At 41.5% G+C, this 26,685-nt stretch overlaps 1 protein-coding gene across 4 annotated transcripts in view; it reads right to left on the bottom strand.

Annotated features, from left to right (window-relative positions):
- LOC106609072 (sodium/potassium/calcium exchanger 2) overlaps positions 1–21,150 on the bottom strand; it is a 209,352-nt gene extending 188,202 nt beyond the window's left edge. For all 4 annotated transcript variants that reach the window (XM_082977564.1, XM_014207462.3, XM_014207461.3 and 1 more), the window contains exons 1-2: positions 20,809–21,150; positions 1,823–2,922 (exon numbers count right to left, since the gene is read on the bottom strand). In XM_082977564.1, the coding sequence (XP_082833690.1) occupies positions 1,823–2,737 (915 nt within the window). In that variant the 5' untranslated portion in view covers positions 2,738–2,922; positions 20,809–21,150. The remainder of the gene's footprint in view (positions 1–1,822; positions 2,923–20,808) is intronic.
- Between the last annotated feature and the right edge of the window lie 5,535 nt (positions 21,151–26,685).

Raw genomic sequence — 26,685 nt, forward strand, 5'->3', positions numbered from 1 at the left:
AAGTGTAGACTTCTCCAGTGGCCATCAAAGGCCAGACTGCAGTCAGGTCAAGACTCTGGTGAGGATGACCAGCACGCATATGAGCTTGGTTTCGGACACTTTTTGCAGAAATTCTTCGGTTGTGCAAACCCACTTTCATCAACTGTCCGGGTGGCTGGTCTCAGACGATCCCGCAGGTGAAGAAGCCAGAATTGGAGGTCCTAGGCTGGCATGGTTACACGTGGCCTGCGGTTGTGAGGCCAGTTGGACATACTGCGAAATTGGAGGCAGCTTATAGATAAATGAACATTCAATTCTCTGGTAACAGCTTTGGTGGACATTCCTGCAGTTAGCATGCCAATTGCACATTCCCTCAATTTTAGGCATTGTGTGACAAAACTGCACATTTTAGTGGCCTTTTATTGTCCCCAGCACAAGGTGCACCTGTGTAATGATCCTGCTGTTTAAACTGCTACTTGATATGCCACACCGGTAGATGGATTATCTTGGCAAACGAGAAAGGGATGTAAACAAATTTCTGCACACATTTAGAGAGAGAAATACTATTTTTGTACATATTCAACATTTCTGGGATCTTTTATTTCAGCTCATGAAACATGGGACCAACACTTTATATTTTGCGTTTATATTTTCAGTGTAACTTGTAATAATTTCGAAAAACCTAATTCCACTGTGACATTATGTGACAGAAAATCTAAATATAATCCATTTTAAATTCATGCATAACAAAATGTGGAAAAGTCAATGGATGTGAAGCCACTGACATTGGAACCTAAATTGATTGAGAAATTCATCAAAAACCATGTTGGCCTTGTTCAGACTACCTTTAAAACAATCTATAGTGTAGTAGAAGGCTTAGTGTGTTGGAGTATTGTTGTAATTTCAAAACTTGCATTTTGAGGTTTGAGGACTTGTTTTTACTTGCACCATTGCATGTCCACCAAATCACCTGTAGAGGGAGTTCTGGGAGCTCTGACTGCATTTTCACAATACGTTATTGGTTGTACTCATAAAATAGGCCGTCATTGTAAATAAGAATTTGTTCTTAACTGACTTGCCTAGTTAAATAAAGGTTAAATAAAATAAAACTATCATGAAATACACATTTTTCATTTCAGAGCACAGGGTAAGCATTCAAACGACACCTGCAGTCTATAGGTCATAGGCCTAGGCAAGTTCAAAATTGAATAAATATTGAAAACAAATTGAAATGTAGTCAGTCAGTCAATTCAGGTCAGTCAGTCAATTCAGGAAGTAACCTGATATTCTAATTCCATAATAGAAAAAAGGGTATCACTTCCTCAATTGACTGACTTATTTTGAATTGATCCATCCCTTCATAGGCTGTGTGTGTGAGCATGTGCATGTGTTTAGTGGGTTGGTGGCTGGGGATGGGGCTCCCAAGTGGTGCAGCGGTCTAAGGCACTGCATCTCAGTGCTAGAGACGTCACAACAGACCCTAGTTTGATTCCAAGCTGTATCACAACCAGCCGTGATTTGGAGTCCCATAGGGTGGCGCACAATTGGCCCAGCATCGTCCGGGTTAGTGTTTGGCCGGGGTAGGCCGTCATTGTAAATAAGAATTTGTTCTTAACTTACTAGCCTAGTTAAATTAAGGTTAAATACATAAAAAATTACAGAGCCAACTTTTTATTGTTACATTTGTCTATTGTTGTTTTGTACAATACTTGTGATCTGAGATTCTAATCGCTAGATTCAAATGGTCACATTCATTTGAAAGATAGAGAGGCAGAGGAAATGGTGATGAAGCTCTGTCGGGAAAGAGAGATAAAGAAAACTAGGGAAATAGATTAACACTCACCTTGGGCTGCACTTCCACCTCCACCACTTGATTCTTGTTCATGCAGCCTTTCACGAAGCCCTCCACGTTGCTGTTGAACTTCATAAAGATCACATACGCGGCATAGGCTGAAAGTAGCACAATACTTTCCCAATAGGAGATGTAGTTATCCAGGAAGAAACAGATGAGCATGATCAGGTCCATGATGTAGAAGGAGACGTCACGGAAGAGGGGCCACCAGGTCAGATTGAGGATCTCCCTGGAGAAGATGGCGCACATTCCAATGACAAAGAGAATGTTGAAGACAGCTGAGCCCACAATGGTCCCGATGCCTACATTGCTATGGGAGATGAATACACCAATGACTGAAGTGAAGAGCTCTGGCGCCGACCCGCCTGCCGCCATGAAGGTGGCCCCCGCCACATCATCAGAGATGGCCAGCTTCTCTGTGATGACTGTCAGAGCGGGCACGAAGAACTCATCACAAACAATGGCTAAAGAGATGAACATGTACAGCATCCCAAACATGTGGAGCACCACAGCGCCCTGGCGCCTCTCTTCTAGGGTGAACAGGTCCGTGGGGTAGTCCCCTTGGCTCTCGTTGCCGTCTGCCGAAGACCTCATTGCCACGGGAATGTCGGCTGAGACATTAGGGTCCCTCTGGTGATGTGTGGAAAGTAGAGTCCTGTGTGGAGTTGGGCCAGACTGAAGGATGGCCTCCTGGGGCAGGAGCGGCTCTGAGTAGGTCCCTGAGCTCCAGGTCAAGGCACTGAAGGAAAATGAGATAGCGCTTATGGCTACCAGGCTGAATACAAAACCCAGGATTCGTATGGGCCTCATCTTTCTGCGCAGGTTCTGGTGGCGGTGCCTATTACATGTTGCACTCAGAAAGGGCCTTTGCACCACCATATCCAAGCAGGGCTGGTCTAAACCCATCTCTGTGGTGTGTGTGTGTGTGTGTGTGTGGTGTGTGTCTTCACTCTCAATGGTTTGGTCGAAGGAGGGTGGACTGGTTTTCACCAGACACAATGCATGGTCCTGCCTTAGGCTTCAAACAACATGGGAGGATTCCAGAAGCTTTCCAGGGTCTGGCTTGCCCATTGATGTCTTCATATTAGCCTCTAAAAACATGATTTTGATAGAAATGAAAGAGAAAAAGAAAAGGAGGAAGCGTCAACATGTAGAACTCACACACAGCAACAAACTATTAGCCATCACATGCCTACCTCAATTCTGATGTGAATTTAACACCACAACGTAGTCCTGACCAGTGGTTATCCAGTTATCCATACATGGGTTCAGAGGCAATAGCTATATCCCACTTTATCTTTTCAGAAATAAGCATATAACATAACATTGGGGATTTTTTTTTTTTTTTTTTAATAAAATCGGCAAATGTTTGAATTCATAATATACTAATTGCCTACTCGGACAAATAGGGTTCATAATATAATATTCATAAAAATAAATCAACCCTACTAATGGCATTGTATCCAGGTAAAATGTATGCAAATAGCAGAATTCCACAAATTATAGGCTTACTCGCAATGTGATGCACCAAATGCCCTTGAAATAAAACGAACTTCAGTGATACCTTTATAAAGGTTAAAGTTACAGACTAGCCCACTATACAATTGGATTGCGGTGCTGAAAGCAGATCATCTATGTTATGTATTAGGGTTGTACAGTTTGCACCTCCATACTTACCGTAGTTGTGATGCAGAGCATTATGGCTAATGTGTGTTGAGATGATCACATTCTGGATAAATGGTTGAACTGAATTTCTGTCCCGTTTCATCATTACTGAATTGTTATATAGATGTGGTTATGAACCCCACGAGACATAACAAAAGAATGGCGACGAGGAAGTCTGAACCTACGGGAACTATTCTATCCAGATGAAGTCGGTTTATACAAGTTTAAAACTGTTATTTTCCTTTGTACAGTCTAAGCAAATGTTAGCACAGTCTTGCTAGAAGAGGAAAGTGCTTAGTCGAGCTAGCTAAGAGATAGTTAGCATCATCATGGACGGCAGAAAAGGATTCTAGACGGACGTCGGAGCGGGAAAACAGTGGAAATGTGTGGAATGTATAGTGAGTACAGGAAAGGACATTTATTCAACTGTGCAGACAAACTTTGGAATTAAAAACTGATCAATGAATGAACTTGAGGAAGAAACATCAGTGAGCGAAGTGAATGAAGATCATGTGACTGAGAAAAATATTGCCTTGTTTGAGGACAATATTGAAGTGAGTGACAATCGGGAGCCTATTGATAGGCTGACAATAGAACAAGTCAAAATTCACCCAAGGCTGAAAAACAGCAAAAGAATGTTGGCTAAGCTGGAACACTAGTGCGAGCCCATATAAAATGAATGGAATTGAACGTTCTCAGAGCCTGTTTTGACTGGAGCGATGCGTAGAATTCCATTTCGCATAAATGGCACAAAAAAATGTATCCATTTTTATTTTACCACTACAAAAGAAAGTAGAAAAAATGAAAACTTCCATTTCTGGTCTAGTGATCGATGACAAACGAGCTCGCTGCCCAGACTTACATAATTACAAAGAGGAAATTCTCCTGATTAAAATGGTGCCCGACTTGAAAAAATCTAAAATATACACATTGTGAGATATTTGGCGAAATAGACAGACATGCCTTTCCATAGGACAACAACAGGGTGATCTCAGCGTTCCAAGGGCAAAAAGTATTTTGGGGCTAGCATTTGATGACAACCGAGCTCGATGCCCAGACTTACATAATTAGAAAGAGGAGATTGTCATGATTAAAATGGCGTCCGAAAAATCTAAATATACACATTGCGAGATATTTGGCGAAATAGACAAACATGCCTATATTTCCCCTATTGGAAACAATGGGACGAACTCCATTTTTTGTTGTTAACATTTTAACTATAAACAACGTGAGCAGGTCTCATTGCCAACAATAGTGAAGCAGGCAGGAGAACAATAAGCTGGGAATAGAATGTTTCGGAAGGCGAGTTGGTGCCACGGTGGTCAATAGAACTAATAGGAGCTAGCAGGGTGAAAAAAGCCAAAAATAAGGCCTGTTTTTTTGTGACTACTTCAAAACAACGGCAAGCAGCTGGGAAATATGGTCATACGGCGGCGGATGCAATGAACTAGTTTTTATCAGAAAAAAAACGTTAAAAATGACACGTGTCCAGCATACTATTGAGAAATGAAAAATGGCTGGAACTGTTCAACAGTTTAATGAAAGTATTGAGCAGTGGAGACCCTAGATATTTATTGGAAAGGAGCATCAAGAATACTGCACCTGTTCATAGCCAACCTGTAAATAGCCACTACCTCATCTCCATACTGTATTTATTTATCTTGCTCCTTTGCACCCCAGTATCTCTACTTGCACATTCATCTTCTGCACATCTACCATTCCAGTGTTTAATTGCTATATTGTTTCGCTTACCTCCCTTATCCTACCTCATTTGCACATACTGTATATAGACTTTTTCTACTGTATGTTTGTTTATTCCATGTGTAACTCTGTGTTGTATGTGTCGAACTGCTTTGCTTTATCTTGGCCAGGTCGCAGTTGCAAATGAGAACTTGTTCTCAACTAGCCTACCTGGTTAAATACAGGTGAAATAAAAAATAAATAAATAGTGGAAATACTTAGAGGACACTTTTCACCAAAACCACTAGTTATTGTTATTCGGGGCAGCAGGTAGCCTAGTGGTTACAGCGTTGGGCCAGTAACCGAAAGGTTGCTAGATCGAATCCCCGATGTGACAAAGTAAAAATCTGTCGTTCTGCCCCTGAACAAGGCAGTTAACCCACTGTTCCGAGGCCGTCATTGTAAATAAACATTTGTTCTTAACTGACTTGCCTAGTTAAATAAAACGTTTCCAGAGAAATCAGGGAGAATCAGTGACAATGTTTAGAGACAGACTAGTATGTGGGCTATGGATTGAAGCTAGAGAAAAGACACTACTGACTGAAATTAATCTAACCTTGGCAAAGGCTATTGAAGTCAGTGTTTCCATGGAACTAGCTGCTAAAGAGGCTCACCAGTTGAGTTCATCACAAAAAGTGCACATAGCAACTGAAAACCAGAGACAGGAAAATTGGGACATCAGTTGTCTACAAGTTGGTGAAAGGACATGGATTGCCGAGCCTGTGGTAAAAAAGGGCCACATTGAACAAGCCTGGAGAAATAAGAGCTCGGAGCATGGAGGGCACTTCTCAAATGCGTACTCCGTTTGTACATATTTTGAAGCATGCATCGATGCAAGCTTCAACGGAAAGTATGCAAAAGAACTATGACGCAATCACATACAAATTATGCAAATGGTGCCATTATTTGAGCTGAAGCGAGAGAAAATACATTGAAATGTTGCCTATTCACATCTCATATGTTACCTGAATATAACATTTTATCTTGATATGTTAATAAATACAGTTGAAGTCGGAAGTTTACATACACTTAGGTTGGAGTCATTAAAACTCGTTTTCCAATCACTCCACAAATTTCTTGTTAACAAACTATAGTTTTGGCAAGTTGGTTAGAACATTTACTTTGTGCATGACAAGTAATTTTTACAACAATTGTTTACAGACAGATTATTTCACTTATAACTCACTGTACCACAATTCCAGTGGGTCAGAAGTTTACATACACTGTTGACTGTGCCTTTAAACAGCTTGGAAAATTCCAGAAAATGATGTCATGGCTTTAGAAGCTTCTGATAGGCTAATTGACATCATTTGAGTCAATTGGAGGTGTACCTGTGGATGTATTTCAAGGCCTACCTTCAAACTCAGTGCCTCTTTGCTTGACATCATGGGAAAATCAAAAGAAATCAGCCAAGACCTCAGAAAAAAAAATTGTAGACCTCCGAAAGTCTGGTTCATCCTTGGGAGCAATTTCCAAATGCCTGAAGGTACCACGTTCATCTGTACAAACAATAGTATGCAAGTATAAACATCATGGGACCACGCAGCCGTCATACTGCTCAGGAAGGAGACGTGTTCTGTTTCCTAAAGAAGTGCAAATCAACCCCAGAACAACAGCAAAGGACCTTGTGAAGATGCTGTAGGAAACAGGTACAAAACGATCTATATCCACAGTAAAACGAGTCCAATAGAGACATAACCTGAAAGGCCGCTCAGCAAGGAAGAAGCCACTGCTCCAAAACCGCCATAAAAAAAGCCAGACTATGGTTTGCAACTTCACATGGGGACAAAGATGGTACTTTTTGGAGAAATGTCCACTGGTCTGATGAAACAAAAATAGAACTGTTTGGCCATAATGACCATCGTTATGTTTGGAGGAAAAAGGGGGACGCTTGCAAGCCGAAGAACACCATCTCAACAGTGAAGCACGGGGGTGGCAGCATCATGTTGTGGGGGTGCTTTGCTGCAGGAGGGACTGGTGCACTTCACAAAATAGATAGCGTCATGAGGAAAGAAAATTATGTGGATATATTGAAGCAACATCTCAAGATATCAGTCAGGACGTTAAAGCTTGGTCGCAAATGGGTCTTCCAAATGGACAATGACCCCAAGCATACTTCCAAAGTTGTGGCAAAATGGCTTAAGGACAACAAAGTCAAGGTATTGGAGTGGCCATCACAAAGCCCTGACCTCAATCCTATAGAACATTTTTTCGGCAGAACTGAAAAATTGTGTGCGAGCAAGGAGGCCTTACAAACCTGACTCAGTTACACCAGCTCTGTCTGGAGGAATGGGACAAAATTCACCCAACTTATTGTGGGAAGCTTGTGGAAGGCTACCCGAAACGTTTGACCCAAGTTAAACAATTTAAAGGCAATGCTACCAAATACTAATTGAGTGTATGTAAACTTCTGACCCACTGGGGATGTGATGAAAGAAATAAAAGCTGAAATAAATCATTCCCCTTACTATTATTCTGACATTTCACATTCTTAAAATAAAGTGGTGATCCTAACTGACCTAAGAGAGGGAATTGTTACTAGGATTAAATGTCAGGAATTGTAAAAAACTGGAGTTTAAATGTATTTGGCTAAGGTGTATGTAAACTTCCGAGTTCAACTGCACATGCTGTGTTAATTTTGGCATGGTTACCTGCCTGGAATACCCACTGTAGTGTGAGTACGTATGTCGTAAAGTCAATAGAGCTAGCCACGAAGAATTGTTAGTTAGCTACCCACAAAGAATTGACATCTGCCTTGGATAATATTGGTTTTAGGTCATTTTTGCTTGTTCATATATAGCTAGCTCATAGTTATGAAGTAAAACGTTTGCTTTCTGTGTATCTTGTTATGTCTCTATTGCCATTTTGCTGGCTAGAAGAAGAACGGTTCAGTGAATGGGTAAGTCAATCGGGCTAACTGGCTAGCCATGAAGAATTCTTAGCTAGCCACCCACAAAGAATTGACATCTACCTTGCATAACATTAGCTTTAGATCATTTTTGCCTGTTAACTAGCAAGTTTACGATTCACAAATGAACTCAGCAAAAAAGAAACGTCCCTTTTTCAGGACCCTGTCGTAAAAATCCATATAACTTCACAGATCTTCATTGTAAAGGGGTTAAACACTGTTTCCCATGCTTGTTCAATGAACCATAAACAATTAAAGAATATGCACCTGTGGAACGGTCGTTAAGACACTAACAGCTTACAGACGGTAGGCAATTAAGGTCACAGTTATGAAAACTTAGGACACTAGGCCTTTCTACTGACTCTGAAAAACACCAAAAGAAAGATGCCCAGGGTCCCTGCTCATCTGCGTGAACGTGCCTTAGGCATGCTGCAAGGAGACATGAGGACTGAAGATGTGGCCAGGGAAATAAATTGCAATGTCCGTACTGTGAGACGCCTAAGACAGTGCTACAGGGAGACAGGACGGACAACTGATCGTTCTCGCAGTGGCAGACCACGTGTAACAAAACCTGCACAGGATCGGTACATCCGAACATCACACCTGCAGGACAGGTACAGGATGGCAACAGCAACAGCCCGAGTTACACCAGGAACGCACAATCCCTCCATCAGTGCTCAGTCTGTCCGCAATAGACAGAGAGGCTGGACTGAGGGCTTGTAGGCCTGTTGTAAGGCAGGTCCTCACCAGACATCACCGGCAACAACGTCGCCTATGGGCACAAACCCACCGTCGCTGGACCAGACAGGACTGGCAATTTTGTCTCACCAGGGGTGATGGTCGGATTCGCGTTTATCATCGAAGGAATGAACGTTACACTGAGGCCTGTACTCTGGATCGATTTGGAGGTGAAGGGTCCGTCATGGTCTGGGGCGGTGCGTCACAGCATCATCGGACTGAGCTTGTTGTCATTGCAGGCAATCTCAACGCTGTGTGTTACAGAGAAGACATCCTCCTCCCTCATGTGGTACCCTTCCTGCAGGCTCATCTTGACATGAACCTCCAGCATGACAATGCCACCAGCCATACTGCTCGTTCTGTGCGTGATTTCCTGCAAGACAGGAATGTCAGTGTTCTGCCATGGCCAGCGAAGAGCCATGATTTCAATCCCATTGAACACGTCTGGGACCTGTTGGATCGAAGGGTGAGGGCTAGGGCCATTCCCCCCAGAAATGTCCGGGAACTTGCAGGTGCCCTGGTGGAAGAGTGGGGTAACATCTCACAGCAAGAACTGTCAAATCTGGTGCAGTCCATGAGGAGGAGATGCACTGCAGTACTTAATGCAGCTGGTAACCACACCAGATACTGACTGTTCCTTTTGATTTTGACCCCCCCCCCCCCTCCCCTTTGTTCAGGGACACATTATTATATTTCTGTTAGTCCCATGTCTGTCTGTGGAACTTGTTCAGTTTATGTCTCAGTTGTTGAATCTTGTTATGTTCATACAAATATTTACACATGTTAAGTTTGCTGAAAATAAACACAGTAGGCAGTGAGAGGACTTTCTTTTTTGGCTGAGATTATCTAGCTGATAATAAAGTATAAATGTTTGCTTTGTGTATATCTTGTTTCGTCTCTATTGAGGCATTGTCCTGGCTGGAAGAAGGGTCAGTGAATGGGGAGATGCAGCGTGAGGTAATACAGTAGGGAGCGTGTGAGTGCTTGTCAAATTAAATGTTTTATGCGTTCTCCACACTCTCGTCCTCAAGAGAACGTCCTCGAAGAATGCACTTGGAGCATGAGAGAGTGTGGAGCACGGTAGTATGCATATTCAGAAACACACACAGTTAACCCTGTGTTGTCCGCTGAGCAGTATCTGCTACCACACATCGACAACCTTTCGCAGTCTTAGCTGAGGGTCAAAAGTTGAGCAAAATCGACTTCTGGAAAGCCTACTCGCAGATGTATGTGTATGAAAAGTAAAAAGAGCTGCTGACCGTCGTGACACACAAGCGGATCTTCAGGTACTGTCGTCAACCGTTTGGTAGTGCACCCGCGCTGTTCCAGAGGGCGATGAGTCAGATCTTGAGTGGATTGACAGGAGTGCAATGCTACCTGGATGACATCCTCGTCACTGGAAAAGATGAAGAGGACCATCTTCAGAACTTGGATGCAACCTTACAGAGATTGAAGGACTACGGTCTGCGAGTTCTTAAGGTCAAACGTGCATTCTTCCAATCATCAGTTGAATATAGGGGTGTGAACATTTAAACGAGATTGGGATCCTTAACGTTAAGAAAAATCTATAACTTCACCCAACAAAATTAAAATCACAGTGCAGTTATCACAAAACATATTATTTTGTGTGTTATAGCCTATGGGCTTTTGAGACCTGGGAAAGTTGTATTATTTAAATAATACCAGAGAGGTGAACTTTGAGAACAGGCGAACTTTAGGCTACTTTGGTGAACTTGCGAGACATGCAAGACGAGACATTGCAAGGTTCAGATTACCAAAACATATGCGCACCATGGTTCTTTCTGCCTATAACATCCTTTCTCTCCCTCGCGCTGGCTCGCCTGTGGCGTATTCATTACACCAATTCCATTGCAAAAAGTTTAGGAACAGAAGCAAACATAACAAAACTGGGAGGGATCTACCTGAATATGTCTAGTAGAAACTCTTGTTTTAGTTGCAAACTGTTTGGACTAATGATTGCAACCCTGCTCTCTCTCTTTGCGAGTGTGTGTTCATTATTCAGTCTGTTGCGTGTAGAATATCCTAGCCTATTCATTGATGATAGGCCCTTCAGTAAAGCAGGGCCTATCATGATTGCAAGCCAAGAAATTGTAAGATACAGCATTCCATTGCGATAGATAGGCCGAGTGCACGGTTCTGACTGTCTGCCTGGTGGCCAACCTGCCTATACTGTGCCCCTCCCCTCTCTCTCCGTCCCTCGTTTGCTCGCTATGAAAGATGCAAGTGTTTGTGTTCTTGGAAGTACGGAAACTAAATCAGTCTCCTCCATTCCAAAAACACTTAATCTTAAGAGTCGACAACAAGCGGAATTGAATCTTGACACTCAGAAATGTGAGTCGACACCGGGAATCATATGCAAGAAATTGAGGAATACATTATTTTCGGCATTGTCGCTAACAGTTGGAGAAATGTCAGAGAAAGACAAGCGACAGCAGCAAAGTCCTGTATGGCAATAGGTTGATAAGTTAAATGATAAGGAAATGAAAACTTTGAGAGGTGGAATTGAGGTACAATAATGGTAGTACATGTGCAACGCTTAACCATCTGAAAGGGACCCAAACCGTGTGTGAAACCCAAATCATTGCTGGCAGCATCGCAGCTGTATTGTGAATTTGCGCAGAATTGTATGAATTTCTATTATCTTTTTAACGGAAAACCGATGTAAAAAAATTGCTGTTTAAACGTTAAGAAAATTTGTCCATTTGTCACATCCCTAGTTGAATGCCTCGGACAAGTCGTCAATGCTACGGGCCTTCACGAGGCTCTGTCTAAGGTCAAGGCCATCTTGGACCCCCCAGCTCCTCAGAAAGTCAGTCAACTGTGTTCTTTCCTTTCTTTGTAGTATGCATCAATTGCTTTGTCCTAACAAGCATGGAAATGGACAGAACAATGCTAGGAAGCATTCGTGAAAACCAAGCAAACATTCCTGAAATGAGGCACTTAAAACACTTTGACCGGTCATTGCCAATACAACTAGCTTGTGATCCTAGTCCCAATGGTGTGGGAGCAGTCATTACTAGGGATGGGTACCGAATCCCGGTATTAAACAGGCCCCGGGGCCAAATTATGAAAGACCGTAGTATCGATAAGCTCCGACGTTATCGGTACTGCTTTCGGTACTGGAGAAATTAAGAAAATACATTTCCTATTTATTATTGCTACATAAACATTATCTTGCACATTTTATCTTACCAATTGTTTCTAATTTGCAATAGGATGAAAACATTTGTCTATGATGCATTTTCGCTATTCCCAATCCAGAAGAGAGATCTCTCTCGCGTGGAGCCTGTGTCTCTCACACGCTATAGCACACAAACACACAAACACACACACACACACACACACCACACGAAAGAGCCTGCTCTTAATTAGTGACGATGGCAGAGAGAACTAAACGTTCAAAAGCGTGGTAACACTTCACCAGAGTCGATGCTGACAATGCTCGTTGCCACAAGTGCAACATGACTTTTGCTTGTAAGGGCGGAAACACGAGCAATCTGTCCAAACATCTATCGAAAGTGCATCATGTACAGGCTGAGAAATGCACCATTTTTGACTGCCTAGCTCGTAGTTCATCTCTTGCTGCCCAATCTACGTTAGGTATGCATGCTAGCAGCCTAGAGCCCACACACAGAGTTAACTAAATTATGCAAACATGGGTTCAGGATCAAAAGTAACCATTAGCCAGCTAATTGTTTAGCTATGGGTGCGTTCATAAATTCAATCACCCATTTAAAGATTTTGCTACTTTTTTGTTAATGTTGCAGCCACAATGAAGCAACCCACTCCTCTCTCTAATACCGCTGGTCCAAGCCAAAGACAAGCCCAAAGCCCCTTTGGGAGGATGACTGAGGAGAGGGTGAATGAGTGCCACCTAGCCTTAACCAAGTTCATAATGAAAGGCCTACACCCCTTTGCAACAGTGGAGTCCAAGGGCTTTAGGTAACAGTCTGTCAGTATATATTGAGTTGTATTAATTTTTAGGATATAGTAGTATAGAAGGGTTATATGTTAGTCCCATCACTCCACAATACAATACACAACAACACAATAATTCAATAATGATAGTTTTCATGTGTTGAATTATCTTTTTTTACTGTAGGGAGATGAGCAAGGCACTCAACCCCAAATATACCCCTCCCTCCAGGAGTTACCTCAGTGACACAATAATTCCTACCTGGTATGGTGTAGAAAAGGCCAATGTGATCACTGAGCTGAAGGATGTGCCAAAGCTGGCCATCACATCAGACGGGTAGACCAGCCTCTGTCAGGACCACTATCTCACTGTTACAGTGCACTACACAAGCCAGGGCAGTGTAAAACAGAAGGTCCTCCATACCAGGGCAGTGTACAAATCGCAAACTGGCGAAGTAGTGGCAGAGCAAGATTGTAGCTGTGATTGTTGATAATGCTGGCAATATGGATGTTGCCATCAAAATAGGATGCTTTGCACACACATTGAATGGTAGCTAAGAAAATCGACAATATTACTTCCATTGATAAATGGGCAGCCCGAATCAGAGCAGTGGTCGTGTGGTTCAAGAGATCCTCGATGTTCAAAACGGTCTTGAAGAAAAAGCAGCAGCTCCTTGGTAAGAAGCCAGTTCAATCTATTAAAGTATTATTTTGAAATTCCCACATTTAACAATTTAATTCAATATTCAAGTGTGCGGTAATTAAATGCTTGTTGTTTTTTGTTGTCGTTTCAGGCCTTCCGCAACACTTACTCATCCTTGATGTCAAGACCAGATGGAACTCGCTCGATCTAGTGATAGAGAGATTCATGGAGCAGTATCCAGCGATCCAAGCAACAGCCTTAGACCCACAATTGCAAAAAGCAATGACCAAGGACAACCTTCCATAAGGCTGAGGAGTTTAACAATCCTCTATGCATTCACACTGTGTGTGCCATGTGAAAAGAATGCCACCTGTGGACAGATCATACCCATCCTCCAAAAACTGGAAAAGCATTTCACTGTGAAGCATGAAGATACAATGTTTGTGGCAACCATCAAAGTGAAGGTGTGAGAGAATATCTCCTAGTGCTATCAGGATGAGGACATGCAAGCCTTCCTGCATGAGGCCACAGCAATGGACCCCAGAATTAAAGGGAGGCCGGTGAGTGACGCCTCCTGGGACAGGCTGAGGAAGGCAACTGTTGAGGGTAATGTGACAGGAGCTTCACCATGGCTGTCAGAGGAGCAGGTGCAGACAGGCACAGAGCATCAGCAACAGGAGGAGTCTGAAGGAAAGGAAATGGAGGAGACAGTCCCTCTGTTGTACAAAACAAGGAGTGCCTTGGAGGAGCTGTTCTCAGAGGAGTACAGGGAGTTGAGGTTGACGATCCAACAGGACATCTCGCCCTTCAGCGAGCGTGTTGACCTAGAGGTCGAGCTCTACAAAGGCCTGCCTCCCATCCCCATGGCTGAAGATCCTGTGACGGTGGGAGAGGAGAGCTACTCTGTCCCTCCTCACAAACATTGCAACAAGCTACCTCTGTGCTCAAGCCTCCTCCACCCCTAGCGAGAGGGTATTTTCAACTGCAGGGAACATAATAAGCCAGGAGAGGTCCCGACTTCTGCCAGAAGGCAAATATGTTGATCTTTCTCCAGAAGAATAGCTAAGGACTGTTAGCCCTTTTGCAGACTACCTGCATACCCCACCCGTTTTGCTCTACATGTATACCACTGTACTTTCTTTTGCAGGAAAATATAGTTTATTTCATTTGTTTTACATTTCCATCATCACAACAGAGTCTATAGTAGTGATTTGTTCAAAACATTGCTGTTTATTTTTCTGTAAATAATTGTTATTTTATTTATCTTACATTTCAGAAAATAAAGCAATGTTAATTCTGTTCTTAATTTGTTTGGGGGGGGGGGGGTTTCATAAAAAATTGCAAAAAGAACCGGTAAGAATACCATTAAAGTACCGGATAGATAAGCAGTATCGGTAAGAGTAGTAATACCGTTAAAATCTTAACGATACCCATCCCTAGTCATTACCATATTATGCCTTCAGATGAAGAAGCCGATTGCTTTCGCATCGAGGATATCGAACAAGTAACTATACACAGATAGGATGGGAAGCCCTAGGCATCATTTTTGGAGTGCGTAAGTTTCACCAGTGTCTGTACGGGAGGAAGTTCACCCTTCTTACAGATTATCGTCCGCTGACAAGCATCTTTGGACCGCATACTGGGATTACATCACTTACTGTAAGCAGAATGCAAAGATGGGTTTTGTTGTTGTCAGCACACACCTACGATATCAAGTACTGCAAGTCAGAACTATATTGCAACAGTCACGCCAAGTAGACATTTTCTACTTCAGAGAAGTGGAAAATGCACCAGTCACTTCAACACAAGTGCGCAGAAACACCAGAAACGACTCATCAAAGGCAGAGCTGCAGGGGATGCTCCGGAACTGAAACTTTACCTTTCCAGGAGAACTGAGCTGTCAGTACAGTCCGGTTGTCTGCTGTGGGGGAAGAGAGTTATCATTCCACCTTCGCTGAGGAAACCCCTTTTGCAACAGCTACACTCAAGTCATTGTGGAATGGTTCGCATGATGGAAATCACAAAAAGCTACTTCTGGTGGCCAGGAGCGGACTTGGTGATTTGGAGGCCCAGGCAGAGGCCAGTCTTTTTGGCCAGACAGCATCAGATACATGGGCTACATACATGTCCTCTGATTCTGTCTTGACGATAATGACAGTATTATCAGCAGCACCTGTCTTTTTACTAAAGAAATGCATTAATTTACTGAATTTTAACAGACAAATTCCATCTTAAAAGAACCTCATTGCTGCATCTGGAATAGTTCATTATTATGAACCAGTCCACGGGTGATTAATGACACTTGTTTCTACTATTATCAGGGTTGGGGAGTAACAGATTACATGTAAAGGGCCTCAGTGAAGATTACATGTAATCCGTTACATGGAACAGATTACAAAGAAACTGTAACCCGTTTTACATCACCAGCATAAATACTGTAATCAGATTACAGAAACTTTTTAAAAACTAAATTATTACTTGTAGGATTACTTAAAAATTCAGAAACGATGTTTTTGGAGACCTTTCTGTTTTCTCAATGATATTCAAATTAGCATTGAAAAAAGGCTACTTAGGGATTTTAGCAATGAGGCCCTTTATCTACTTCAGAGACCACTATGATGACACACCAAATGCGTTTGATGGATCGCAAGAAAAGAGCAGGAATGGGCTTTTGTAGGCTACAGTCCAAGCAACAGTGCCTTCAGAAAGTATTCATACCCTCGCCACATTTCGTTGTGTTACAGCCTGAATTCAAAATGGATTAAAAATATGTTGTTTTCTCAACCATCTATACATAATAACCATCTATAATTTAGCCCAAACTACTACCTCTTCCCCTACTGTATTTATTTATTTTATTTAGCTCCTTTGCAACATATTATTTATATTTTAACTTTGAACTTTCTTCAAATAACAAATCTACCATTCCAGTGTTTTACTTACTATACTTTATTTACTTTGCCACCATGGCCTTTTTTGCCTTTACCCCCGTTATCTCACATCATTTGCTCACATTGTATATAGTCTTATTTTTTTCTACTGTATCATTGATTGTATGTTGTTTTACTCCATGTGTAACTCTGTGTTTTTGTATGTTGTCGAACTGCTTTGCTTTATCTTGGCCAGGTCGCAATTGTAAATGAGAACTTGTTCTCAACTTGCCTACCTGGTTAAATAAAGGTGAAATAAATAAATAAATAAATGAATAAATAAATACCCTAGCATGACAAATTCAAAACATGTTATTAGAAATTTCAGCACATTTCTTGAACATTAATTACAGAAATATCTAATTTACAAAAGTTTTCACACTCCTGAGTCAATACTTTGTAGAAACATCTTTCGCAGCGATTAGAGCTGTGAGTCTTTCTGGGTAAGTCTCTAAGAGCTTTCCACAGCTGAATTGTGCAACATTTGCCCATTATTCTTTTCAATATTCTTCAAGCTCTGTCAAATTGGTTGTTGATCATTGCTAGACAACCATTTCCAGGTATTGCCATAGATTTTCAAGTAGATTTCAAACAAAACTGTAACTCGGACCCTCAGGAACATTCACGGTCTTCACGGTAAGCAACTCCAGTGTGTTTTAGGTTATTGTCCTGCTGAAAGGTGAATTCATCTCCCAGTGTCTGGTGGAAAGCAGGCTAAACCAGGTTTTTCCTCTGGGATTTTGCCTGTGTTTAGCACCGTTCAATACTTTTTTTTCTCCTGGAAAAACTCCCCAGTCCTTAACGATTACAAGCATACCCATAACATGATGCAGCCACCACTAAGCTTCTATTTTATTTTATTTTTTTACCCATCTACAGTACCAATAGGTGCCTTTCTTTGCTAGGCATTGGAAAACCTTCCTGGTCTTTGTGGTTGAATCTGTGTTTGAAATTCACTGCTTGACTGAGGGACCTTACAGATAATTGTATGCGTGTGTGGGGTACAGAGATGAGGTAGTCATTCTAAAATCATGTTAAACACTATTATTGCACACAGATTGAGTCCATGAAACATATTATGTGACTTGTTACGCAAATTTGTACTCTTGAACTTATTTAGGCTTGCCATAACAAAGTGATTGAATACTTATTGACTCAAGGCATTACAGCTTTTCATTTTAAATTAATTTGTAAAAAGTTCTAAAAACATAATTCCACTTTGACATTATGGGGTATTGTGTGTAGGCCAGTGACAAAACAACTCAATTTAATACATTTTTATTCAGGCTGTAACAGAACAAAATGTGGAAAAAGTAAAGGGGTGTGAATACTTTCTGAAGGTCTTCCAATTGTGCAACTGCTGTTAGCATCCAAAGATTATCCAACTTGAATAAATGCTTGGAGATAAGGACGACAGCAGTGGTGTAGCCTATGGGCAATACGCGTATCACTTATTATTGATAACTAGGCTACATAGCGCATTGACGTGAATCACACTCCTGCTCTCTCATTTAGCTATTTGCGCCTTACAGATTGTGGATGTGGATGGTTGAATTGAAGAAGTTTAAACTGTTTGTCAATCATTGTTTTTGCTACCAGGGGTGTATTCATGACGGAAAATCTTTTACTGTTTAAGAACCAAACGGAAGCTAACAGAGCAAAATTCAGGTATGTCCCTTCCCGTTTCGTTCTGTTTAAGAAATGTTTTGCAACAGAATCAGAATAATGAATACGCCCCCCAGTGGGCAGCCAGTGGAAAATGAGCTCTAGCAACAGCTGCATAGTGCGTATCCCAGCTTATGGAATAAAAGTCTGAGTTCCTCCCTTCTAAACTCCCCCATAGTATTGTGCTCCATACTGTATGATTTTATTGCTTAATCTAATTTGTGTTTATTTAAAAAATAAAACATAGACCTAACGGACAGATGCTCAAACTCCAACTCGCACTTTGATAGACTTAAATAGCTGCAAATTATTGAGATATCAAAGTGTCACCAACGAAAATGTAAACAGGCCTATAGCAAATGCAGCATTTGGAATACATTTTTCATATGCAATTAGCACTTTTCGGTAGTGCTCAAAGCATGCCATTGCAAGAGCAGTATTTTTTTACCAACTCGAAGCAATGAACCTAATCAGTCCTCCGAGACAACAAAATCATAAACAACAGAGTAGGCTAACTAGACCTTAGTTTTGGGGTTATGCTCAGATAAAACATGCTGGCTAATCTATATTTCCAAGTCCTATTCTTGAAGATCAAGGGGTATTAAATTAATTGGAATTGGATCTGAGCGATTTTGGTTAGATGGGCCATCTGTTTAGGGTTAGCATTATGGTTATGGTTAGGTTTAAAAGCAGATTTTATGACTTTGTGGCTGTGCCAGCTACTAACCTGCACCTCTTAAGGGGAAAGTAATCATATTACGTTACTGAGTTTGGGTAATCTAAAAGTTATGTTGGTAATTACAATTTTGGACAGGTAACTAGTAACTGTAACGGATTACATTTAGAAAGTAACCAACCCAAGCCTGACTATGAGAAAAACTTGGATTATATTAATATGAAATATATGTATATGCATGGAAATAAATGGTTGATCTATTATGAATTTGGCTGTATGGATTCATTAACTTTTTTGGAGGCCTTTTTTGTCAACAATGCGGCCTCATTAACCTGGGCACAGTGGCCAGGCAAAACCCCCCTCGAGTGGAGCAGGAGGGGCCTCATAAAAAAAAGATTACCAGTATTATTATTATTTTTTTAACTATGCCTCTTGATGATGTGAGGCCTAAAGCAATTGCCCCTCCTGCCTAAGCCTGCCACTGCTGGTGGCCTGGACTGGATGGAAGCATTGAGGAGAAAGCAAAAACCTGTTCCTCATGTGAGAAGGGTCACAACATACCTCAACTTGCATCTTTTTATCCGTGGGGTTGGCCGGGGGAGGCGTGGTAACGCATATACCGACTTCACAGGTCCATTCGAAGACAGAATGTTTCTCATGGTCGTGCAACCTCATGGCAAAAGGTTGCCATCATTATGTCTACTACTGCTGAGAATAACATCAAGAAGCTTGGGGAAGTCTTTAGTCGGTTCGGATCACCACTCATTAGCAACAACAGAATGCAGCTAGGTGTCCCAAGAAATGGCCATGTTCCTACATGTGAATGGCATACAACACAACAGGTCTGCGCCGTATCATTCATCTACCAAAGGACTGGCACAAAGGTTCGTACAGACGATGAAACATGCCTTGAAAGCGTCTCATGGTCAAAGGAGACTGCACCAATGCTTGAACAGCTTCGTGCTATCCTACAGGAACACACCTCACGCAACCACCAAGGCTTCACCTGTATCGCGACTCATGAAGCGAGAGCTATGCACAAGCTTCGACCTACTCAACCCTCAGAACGAAAAGGAGAGTCAAGTCAAACGTTGTGAACTGAGAGCAAAGGACAGAGCTGGAGAAACTGTCTTAGCTTGGAACTGCCTCAAAGAACCAAAGTGGGTTCCTGCTTTGGTCATTGCTCAGACTGGTCCTGTGTCCTACACTGTCCAGACTGCAGAGGACATCATCTGTCAAAGGCACACATATCAGTTACTGTTGAGTAAAGCAATATCGACAGAATCACCAGTCATGAGTGGTCCAGAACTGTTATTAAGTGACACCCTGACTCAGCAGTCGTCACCTAGGGGCTCACGATCACATTCTCAGGACACTTACTCAGCCACACCCACAAAAGTACACAACAAGACTGCGACACAGGCTACTCACATGCCTACACCTGTGTAAACGCCACAGTCCACGGAGGTTGTTGAGAGTCAGGTTGACCGCATTACCATATGAGAGAGAGAGGCTGGCACCTAGATGCTTGGACTTGTTTGTTTTGTATTAGGGTTGTACCATTAGCACCTCCATATTTGTGCTGCAGAGCATCATGGGTAATATGCGTGTTGAGATGATAATTTTCTAGATAAATTATTGTCAGAATGTTACATTTTTTGTTGCGTCGAATTTTTTCGTGACGCAAACGTGGTTAACTAACAGACTCTACTTGCATCAGAATCGCTATTTTCACAGAAAAATAACAAACATTGCTGGAAATGTAAGTTTAAGTCATTCAGTAACGTAAGGCTTTTAAATTAAATAGCCTAAACGCAAACATACTGGCCTTGTCTTGCGTACGCCTATAGGCTGCATCGTGCAATGAAATATCAGCATTTTCTCTTCATTTCTGCTAGGACCAGCAAACAGCTGTTGCAACGTGCGCCTCTGTCCTTCAATAAAATCGCCCTGCCGGTTAACAATAGCGCTCCAAAGCTGCGTAATTATTAGGCTGTTCGGTTAACATCATCTGTGTAAAATGTATGCGTAAACGCTTAACATTGACAAATGTGTGAGTCATTATGAATGTCTTACCTTATATAGAGGTACATAGAACGGCACGTTATCGCACCAGGTCGAAATTCAGTATCCTCTCTCGTGTCCTTATGCTCTCATTGAGCAAATGTGATGTTACTATCCTATCCGACGATTGATGAGGAGCTCCGACAAACTGGTTGCAAGCTGCGCTCACCTCAGCATCATCCCTCCCATATTACAGATAAATCCGAAAGTACCTTGCTAATGTAAGAGAAGAGACTGGAACCCACTGTAGGGTCGGTCTAACCACGTGAATAGGGAGGCTATAGCCTACAATATCAGACGGACAAACCATTTCCCTGGTTGTCTGGTAGACTACCTACAGTGTAAACCGTCAAATGATACTATATACCACGGAAATACTAGACTTGGATGGAGTTACCGTGGTTACAGCAATGGCACCATTTCAACAACACAGATAGGGCTGACATAGTTGAATGGATTTGTTTGGAATAACGTTCAATGGTGTTACTTAGTGGTCTGCACGTGATCCTTCATATATTGATATGAAGGTCACCCTTACGAAAGAAAATTGCAGTCAGAGTGCAGTACTACTGCAATTAGTGCAGTATAACTGCAGAATGCTGCAAATACTGCATCCAAAATAACAATTTTTAATGCAGTAATTTTGCAGTGTAACTGCATTTAGAGTGCAGTAGTTATTCTGCAATTAATGCGTCCAAAATACCCCAATTGACTGCAGTTACTGCACTTTTACTGCAGTTTCAAACTGCAATCTTTTTTTGTATGGGCAATGAAGGGGAGTCACCAAATGGAGCTAAAGCAGAGCCTTATTCACAAAGCAGAGTAAGAGCTATGATCTGTTCTTCCCTTTATCATAATGAATAAGAAGGGGGACTTGATCCTAAATCAACACTTTGTGGATATGGGCACAGATGGTTTTGAATTTGTGAGTCATCAATGAGTTGAAGTGTTTTGAAATTACATCAATTGATGTGGTACAGCCTACCACATTGGGTAATCTGGATATTATTAATCTGAAACTAGGTTGAAACATCAGGGCATTTTGGGACATGAGATCCATAAAGGAATGCACTGCAGTCATGACTTCAAGGTCAAACAGTGTGTGGGATTTGGTGTTGTAGGATTTGTCTGTTGCTCAGCCCTCAATTGACATTACATCCATCTCTACAAACGTGCTTCCTATGTTGACTTTCAGTTCCTCTTACATCAAAACCCCCAGCAGTATTTAGCATTAGCAGACATTCCAAACAAGCCGTGTTAGATAAACACGGCAATCTCTGCACAGCATGACAAAGTATGTGTGACACTAATGCCCTCATGGTAGATAATATATCACAATTCACTGACCTAATTGATTACCCTCCCTTCCCACCTGCAATTAACCCAAAATGGACACAGAGACAGACAGTAACTTGTCTGCATTCCTGTTATCAATATCCACTTACCATTGAAAGACAGATACGCAAGCGTTCATGGACAATTCACACCGATTGACCCACCCACGGTGTAAGAAACTCAGACCTACAAATTGAGATGGACGGCTTGCTTTCTCCCCTCAAAGCCTTAAACTCTTGTCTAATATTCGAAACAACATATTGTGCACTTCCATAGTGGCTTGTTATTTAGTTTTTATTCATGCATAGCCTACTAAATACACAACTCTTTTCACATTAACAAAAAACACCTTTCATAAAGAGAATGCAAATTAAAGAACACTTCAGTAAAATGTTCTATGAAGCTTATATCTAAATCAAATCAAATTGTATTTGTCACATGTGCTGAATAAAACAAGTGTAGACTTTACCGTAATAATGCTTACGAGCCCTTTTCCAAAAATGTAGTTAAAAAGTAAGAAAATTAACAAATAGATCAAAAGATTGTTCATCATCTACTGTATAATGATAATAATGATTGTACATGTTTACGAGCAGCTATAACATTACAGTTATGTTATGCATTACATTATATGTAGCATAAGGCATTATGACAATACATTATGAACAGGGTACTCGTAGGAGGTGTTACCAAACTATAATTCAACAGTATGACTAACGAGAGTATTGGACTTCATTTGATCAGGTCAAAATGGTGACATGACTGTTCCATGCCCCATAATCCTGATACTAGGAGAGATTGAGACTGACGAAAAATCCAAAACAGAGGCTTAAATGCAACAATAGATACGATGCGGAATATTCCACTACAGGAAGCACATTTGTATTTTTGTATTTGTATTTATTAATTAAGGATCCCCATTAGCTACTGCCAAGGCAGCAGCTACTACTCCTGGGGTTCAGCAACATTAAGGCAGTTATATACAATTTAACATATTACATGACATTACATTGCATAACAATATACCCAATACATTTTGTGTGTTCCCTCAGGCCACTACTCCAGTATCACATATTTACTATACAACATCCATGTGTACATGTGTGTAGAGTTCGTGTCTTATGTGTATGTGTGTCTATTTACAGTCCCTGCTGTTCAATAAGGTTTATTTTATCTGTTTTTTTTTATATGATTCTACAGCTTGCATCAGTTACCTGATGTGGAATAGAGTTCCATGTCTCTATGTAGTACTGTGCACCTCCCATAGTCTGTTCTTGACTTGGGTATTGTGAAGAGGCCTTTGGTGCATGTGTGTCCGAGCTGTGTGCTAGTAGTTTAAACAGACACCTCGGTGCATTCAGCATGTCAACACTTCTTACAAAAACAAGTAGTGATGAAGTCAATCTTTCCTCCACTTTGAGCCATGAGAGATTTACATGCATATTATTAATGTTAGTTATCCGTGTACATTTAAGGGCCAGCCGTGCTACCCTGTTCTGAGCCAATTGTAATTTTCCGAGGTCCCTTTTTGTGCCACCTGACCACACGACTAAACAGTAGTCCAGGTGCGACAAAACTAAAGCCTGTTGGACCTGCCTTGTTGATTGTGTTGTTAAAAAGGCAGAGCAGCACTTTATTACGGACCGACTTCTCCCATCTTAGCTACTTTTGTATCAACATGTTTTGACCATGATAGTTTACAATCCAGGGTTAGTCCAAGTAGTTTAGTCACCTCAACTTGCTCAATTTCCACATTATTTATGACAAAATGTAGGTGAGATTTAGGGTTTAGTGAATGATTTGTACCAAATACAATGCTTTTAGTTCGTGAAATATTTAGGACACCCTTAATTTATTTCTTGCCACCCATTCTGAAACTAAATGCAGCTCTTTGTTAAGTGTTGCAGTGATTTCACTCGCTGTAGTAGCTGACGTGTATAGTGTTGAGTCATCCGCTTACATAGACATACTGGCTTTACTCAAGGCCAGTGGCATGTCATTAGTAAAGATTGAAAAAAGTAAGGGGCCTAGGCAGCTGCCCTAGGGAATTTCTGATTCTACCTGGATTATGTTGGAGAGGCATCCATTAAAGAACACCCTCTGTGTGCTGTTAGACAATAACTCTTTATCCACGATATAGCAGGGGGCGTAAAGCCATAACACATACATTTTTCCAGCAGCAGACTATGATCAATAATGTCAAAAGCCGCACTGAAATGTAAGAAAACAGCTCCACTGAAGTCTAACAAGACAGCCCCAACAATCATCTTTTTCAAAAAAAATTACAGGAATGGAAGATTCGACATAGGCCGATAGTTTTTTATATTTTCTGGGTCAATGTTTGGCTTTTTCAAGAGAGGCTTTATTACTGCCACTTTTAGTGAGTTTGGTACACATCCGGTGGATAGAGAGCCGTTTATTATGTTCAACATAGGAGGGCCAAGCTCAGGAAGCAGCACTTTCAGTAGTTTAGTTGGAATAGGGTCCAGTATGCAGCTTGAAGGTTTAGAGGCCATGATTATTTTCATCATTGTGTCAAGAGATATAGTACTAAAACACTTGAGTGTCTCCCTTGATCCTAGATACTGGCAGAGTTGTGCAGACTCAGGACAACTGAGCTTTGGAGGAATATTCAGATTTAAAGAGGAGTCCGTAATTTGCTTTCTAAGGATCATGATCTTTTCCTCAAAGAAGTTCATGAATTTATTACTGCTGAAGTGAAAGCCATCCTCTCTTGGGGAATACTGCTTTTTAGTTAGCTTTGCGACAGTATAAAAAATACATTTTGGATTGTTCTTATCTTCCTCAATTAAGTTGTAAAAATAGGATGATCAAGCAGCAGTGAGGGCTCTTCGATACTGCAATGGTACTGTCTTTCCAAGCCAGTCGGAAGACTTCCAGTTTGGTGTGGCGCCATTTCCGTTCCAATTTTCTGGAAGCTTGCTTCAGAGCTCGTGTATTTTCTGTATACCAGGGAGCTAGTTTCTTATGACAAATGTTTTTAGTTTTTAGGGGTGCAACTGCATCTAGGGTATTGCGCAAGGTTAAATTGACTTCCTCAGTTAGGTGGTTAACTGATTTTTGTCCTCTGATGTCCTTGGGTAGGCGGAGGGAGTCTGGAAGGGCATCAAGGAATCTTTGGGTTGTCTGAGAATTTATAGCACAACTTTTGATGCTCCTTCGTTGGGGTCTGAGCAGATTATTTGTTGCGTTTGTAAACGTAATAATGGTGGTCCGATAGTCCAGGATTATGAGGAAAAACATTAAGATCCACAACTAGGTCCAGAGTATGACTGTGGCAGCGAGTAGGTCCAGAGACATGTTGGACAAAACCCACTGAGTCGATGATGGCTCCGAAAGCCTTTTGGAGTGGGTCTGTGGACTTTTCCATGTGAATATTAAAGTCAGCAAAAATTTGAATATTATCTGCTATGACTACAATGTCCGATAGGAATTCAGGGAACTCAGTGAGGAACGCTGTATATGGCCCAGGAGGCCTGTAAACAATAGCTATAAAAAGTGATTGAGTAGGCTGCATAGATTTCATGACTAGAAGCTCAAAAGACGAAAACGTCTGTTTTTTTTTTGTATATTGAAATTTGCTATCGTAAATGTTAGCAACACCTCCGCCTTTGCGGGATGCACGGGGGATATGGTCACTAGTGTAACCAGGAGGTTAGGCCTCATTTAACACAGTAAATTCATCAGGCATAAGCCATTTTTCAGTCAGGCCAATCACATCAAGATTATGATCAGTGATTAGTTCAATGACTACAACTGCCTTTGAAGTGAGGGATCTAACATTAAGTAGCCCTATTTTGAGATGTGAGGTATCACGATCTCTTTCAATAATGGCAGGAATGGAGGAAGTCTTTATTCTAGTGAGATTGCTAGGGCGAACACCGCCATGTCTATTTTTGCCCAACCTAGGTTGAGGCACAGACACGGTCTCAATGGGGATAGCTGAGCTGACTACACTGACTGTGCTAGTGGCAGACTCCACTAAGCTGCCAGGCTGGCTAACAACCTGCTGCCTGGCCTGCACCCTATTTCATTGTGGAGCTAGGGGAGTAAGAGCCCTGTCTATGTTCGTAGATAAGATGAGAGCACCCCTCCAGCTAGGATGGAGTCCGTCACTTCTCAACAGGCCAGGCTTGGTCCTGTTTGTGGGTGAGTGCCAGAAAGAGGGCCAATTATCTACAAATTCTACGTGGGGATACTTCAGGTTGAGTGGCTTTCACAGATCCTCATCTGTGCAAATGCAAAATCCACAATGCTGGAACATTGCCTTTAAAAGCTTTTTTATTTTTTATTTAATCCTGGCTCATGATTTTAGGCTATACAATGTTTGTTTAGGAGTACATGGTTTACAAACAATGGAGTACAACAAGCTTATTTTGGGAGTTATGATGGAATACAACAGTTGCACTAAAATCATGAGGCATTAACAAGTTATATAAGAATCAATGGGTAATGTAGCGATCCTCGCTATATGAGCCACGTTACAATTTCCACCAAGTGTTTTAACCCTATTGGCGCGATGTGTAGGGTGTT

This window comes from Salmo salar, chromosome 07, assembly GCF_965601325.2.
Source record: "Salmo salar chromosome 07, fSalSal1, whole genome shotgun sequence".
Lineage (NCBI taxonomy): Eukaryota > Metazoa > Chordata > Actinopteri > Salmoniformes > Salmonidae > Salmo > Salmo salar.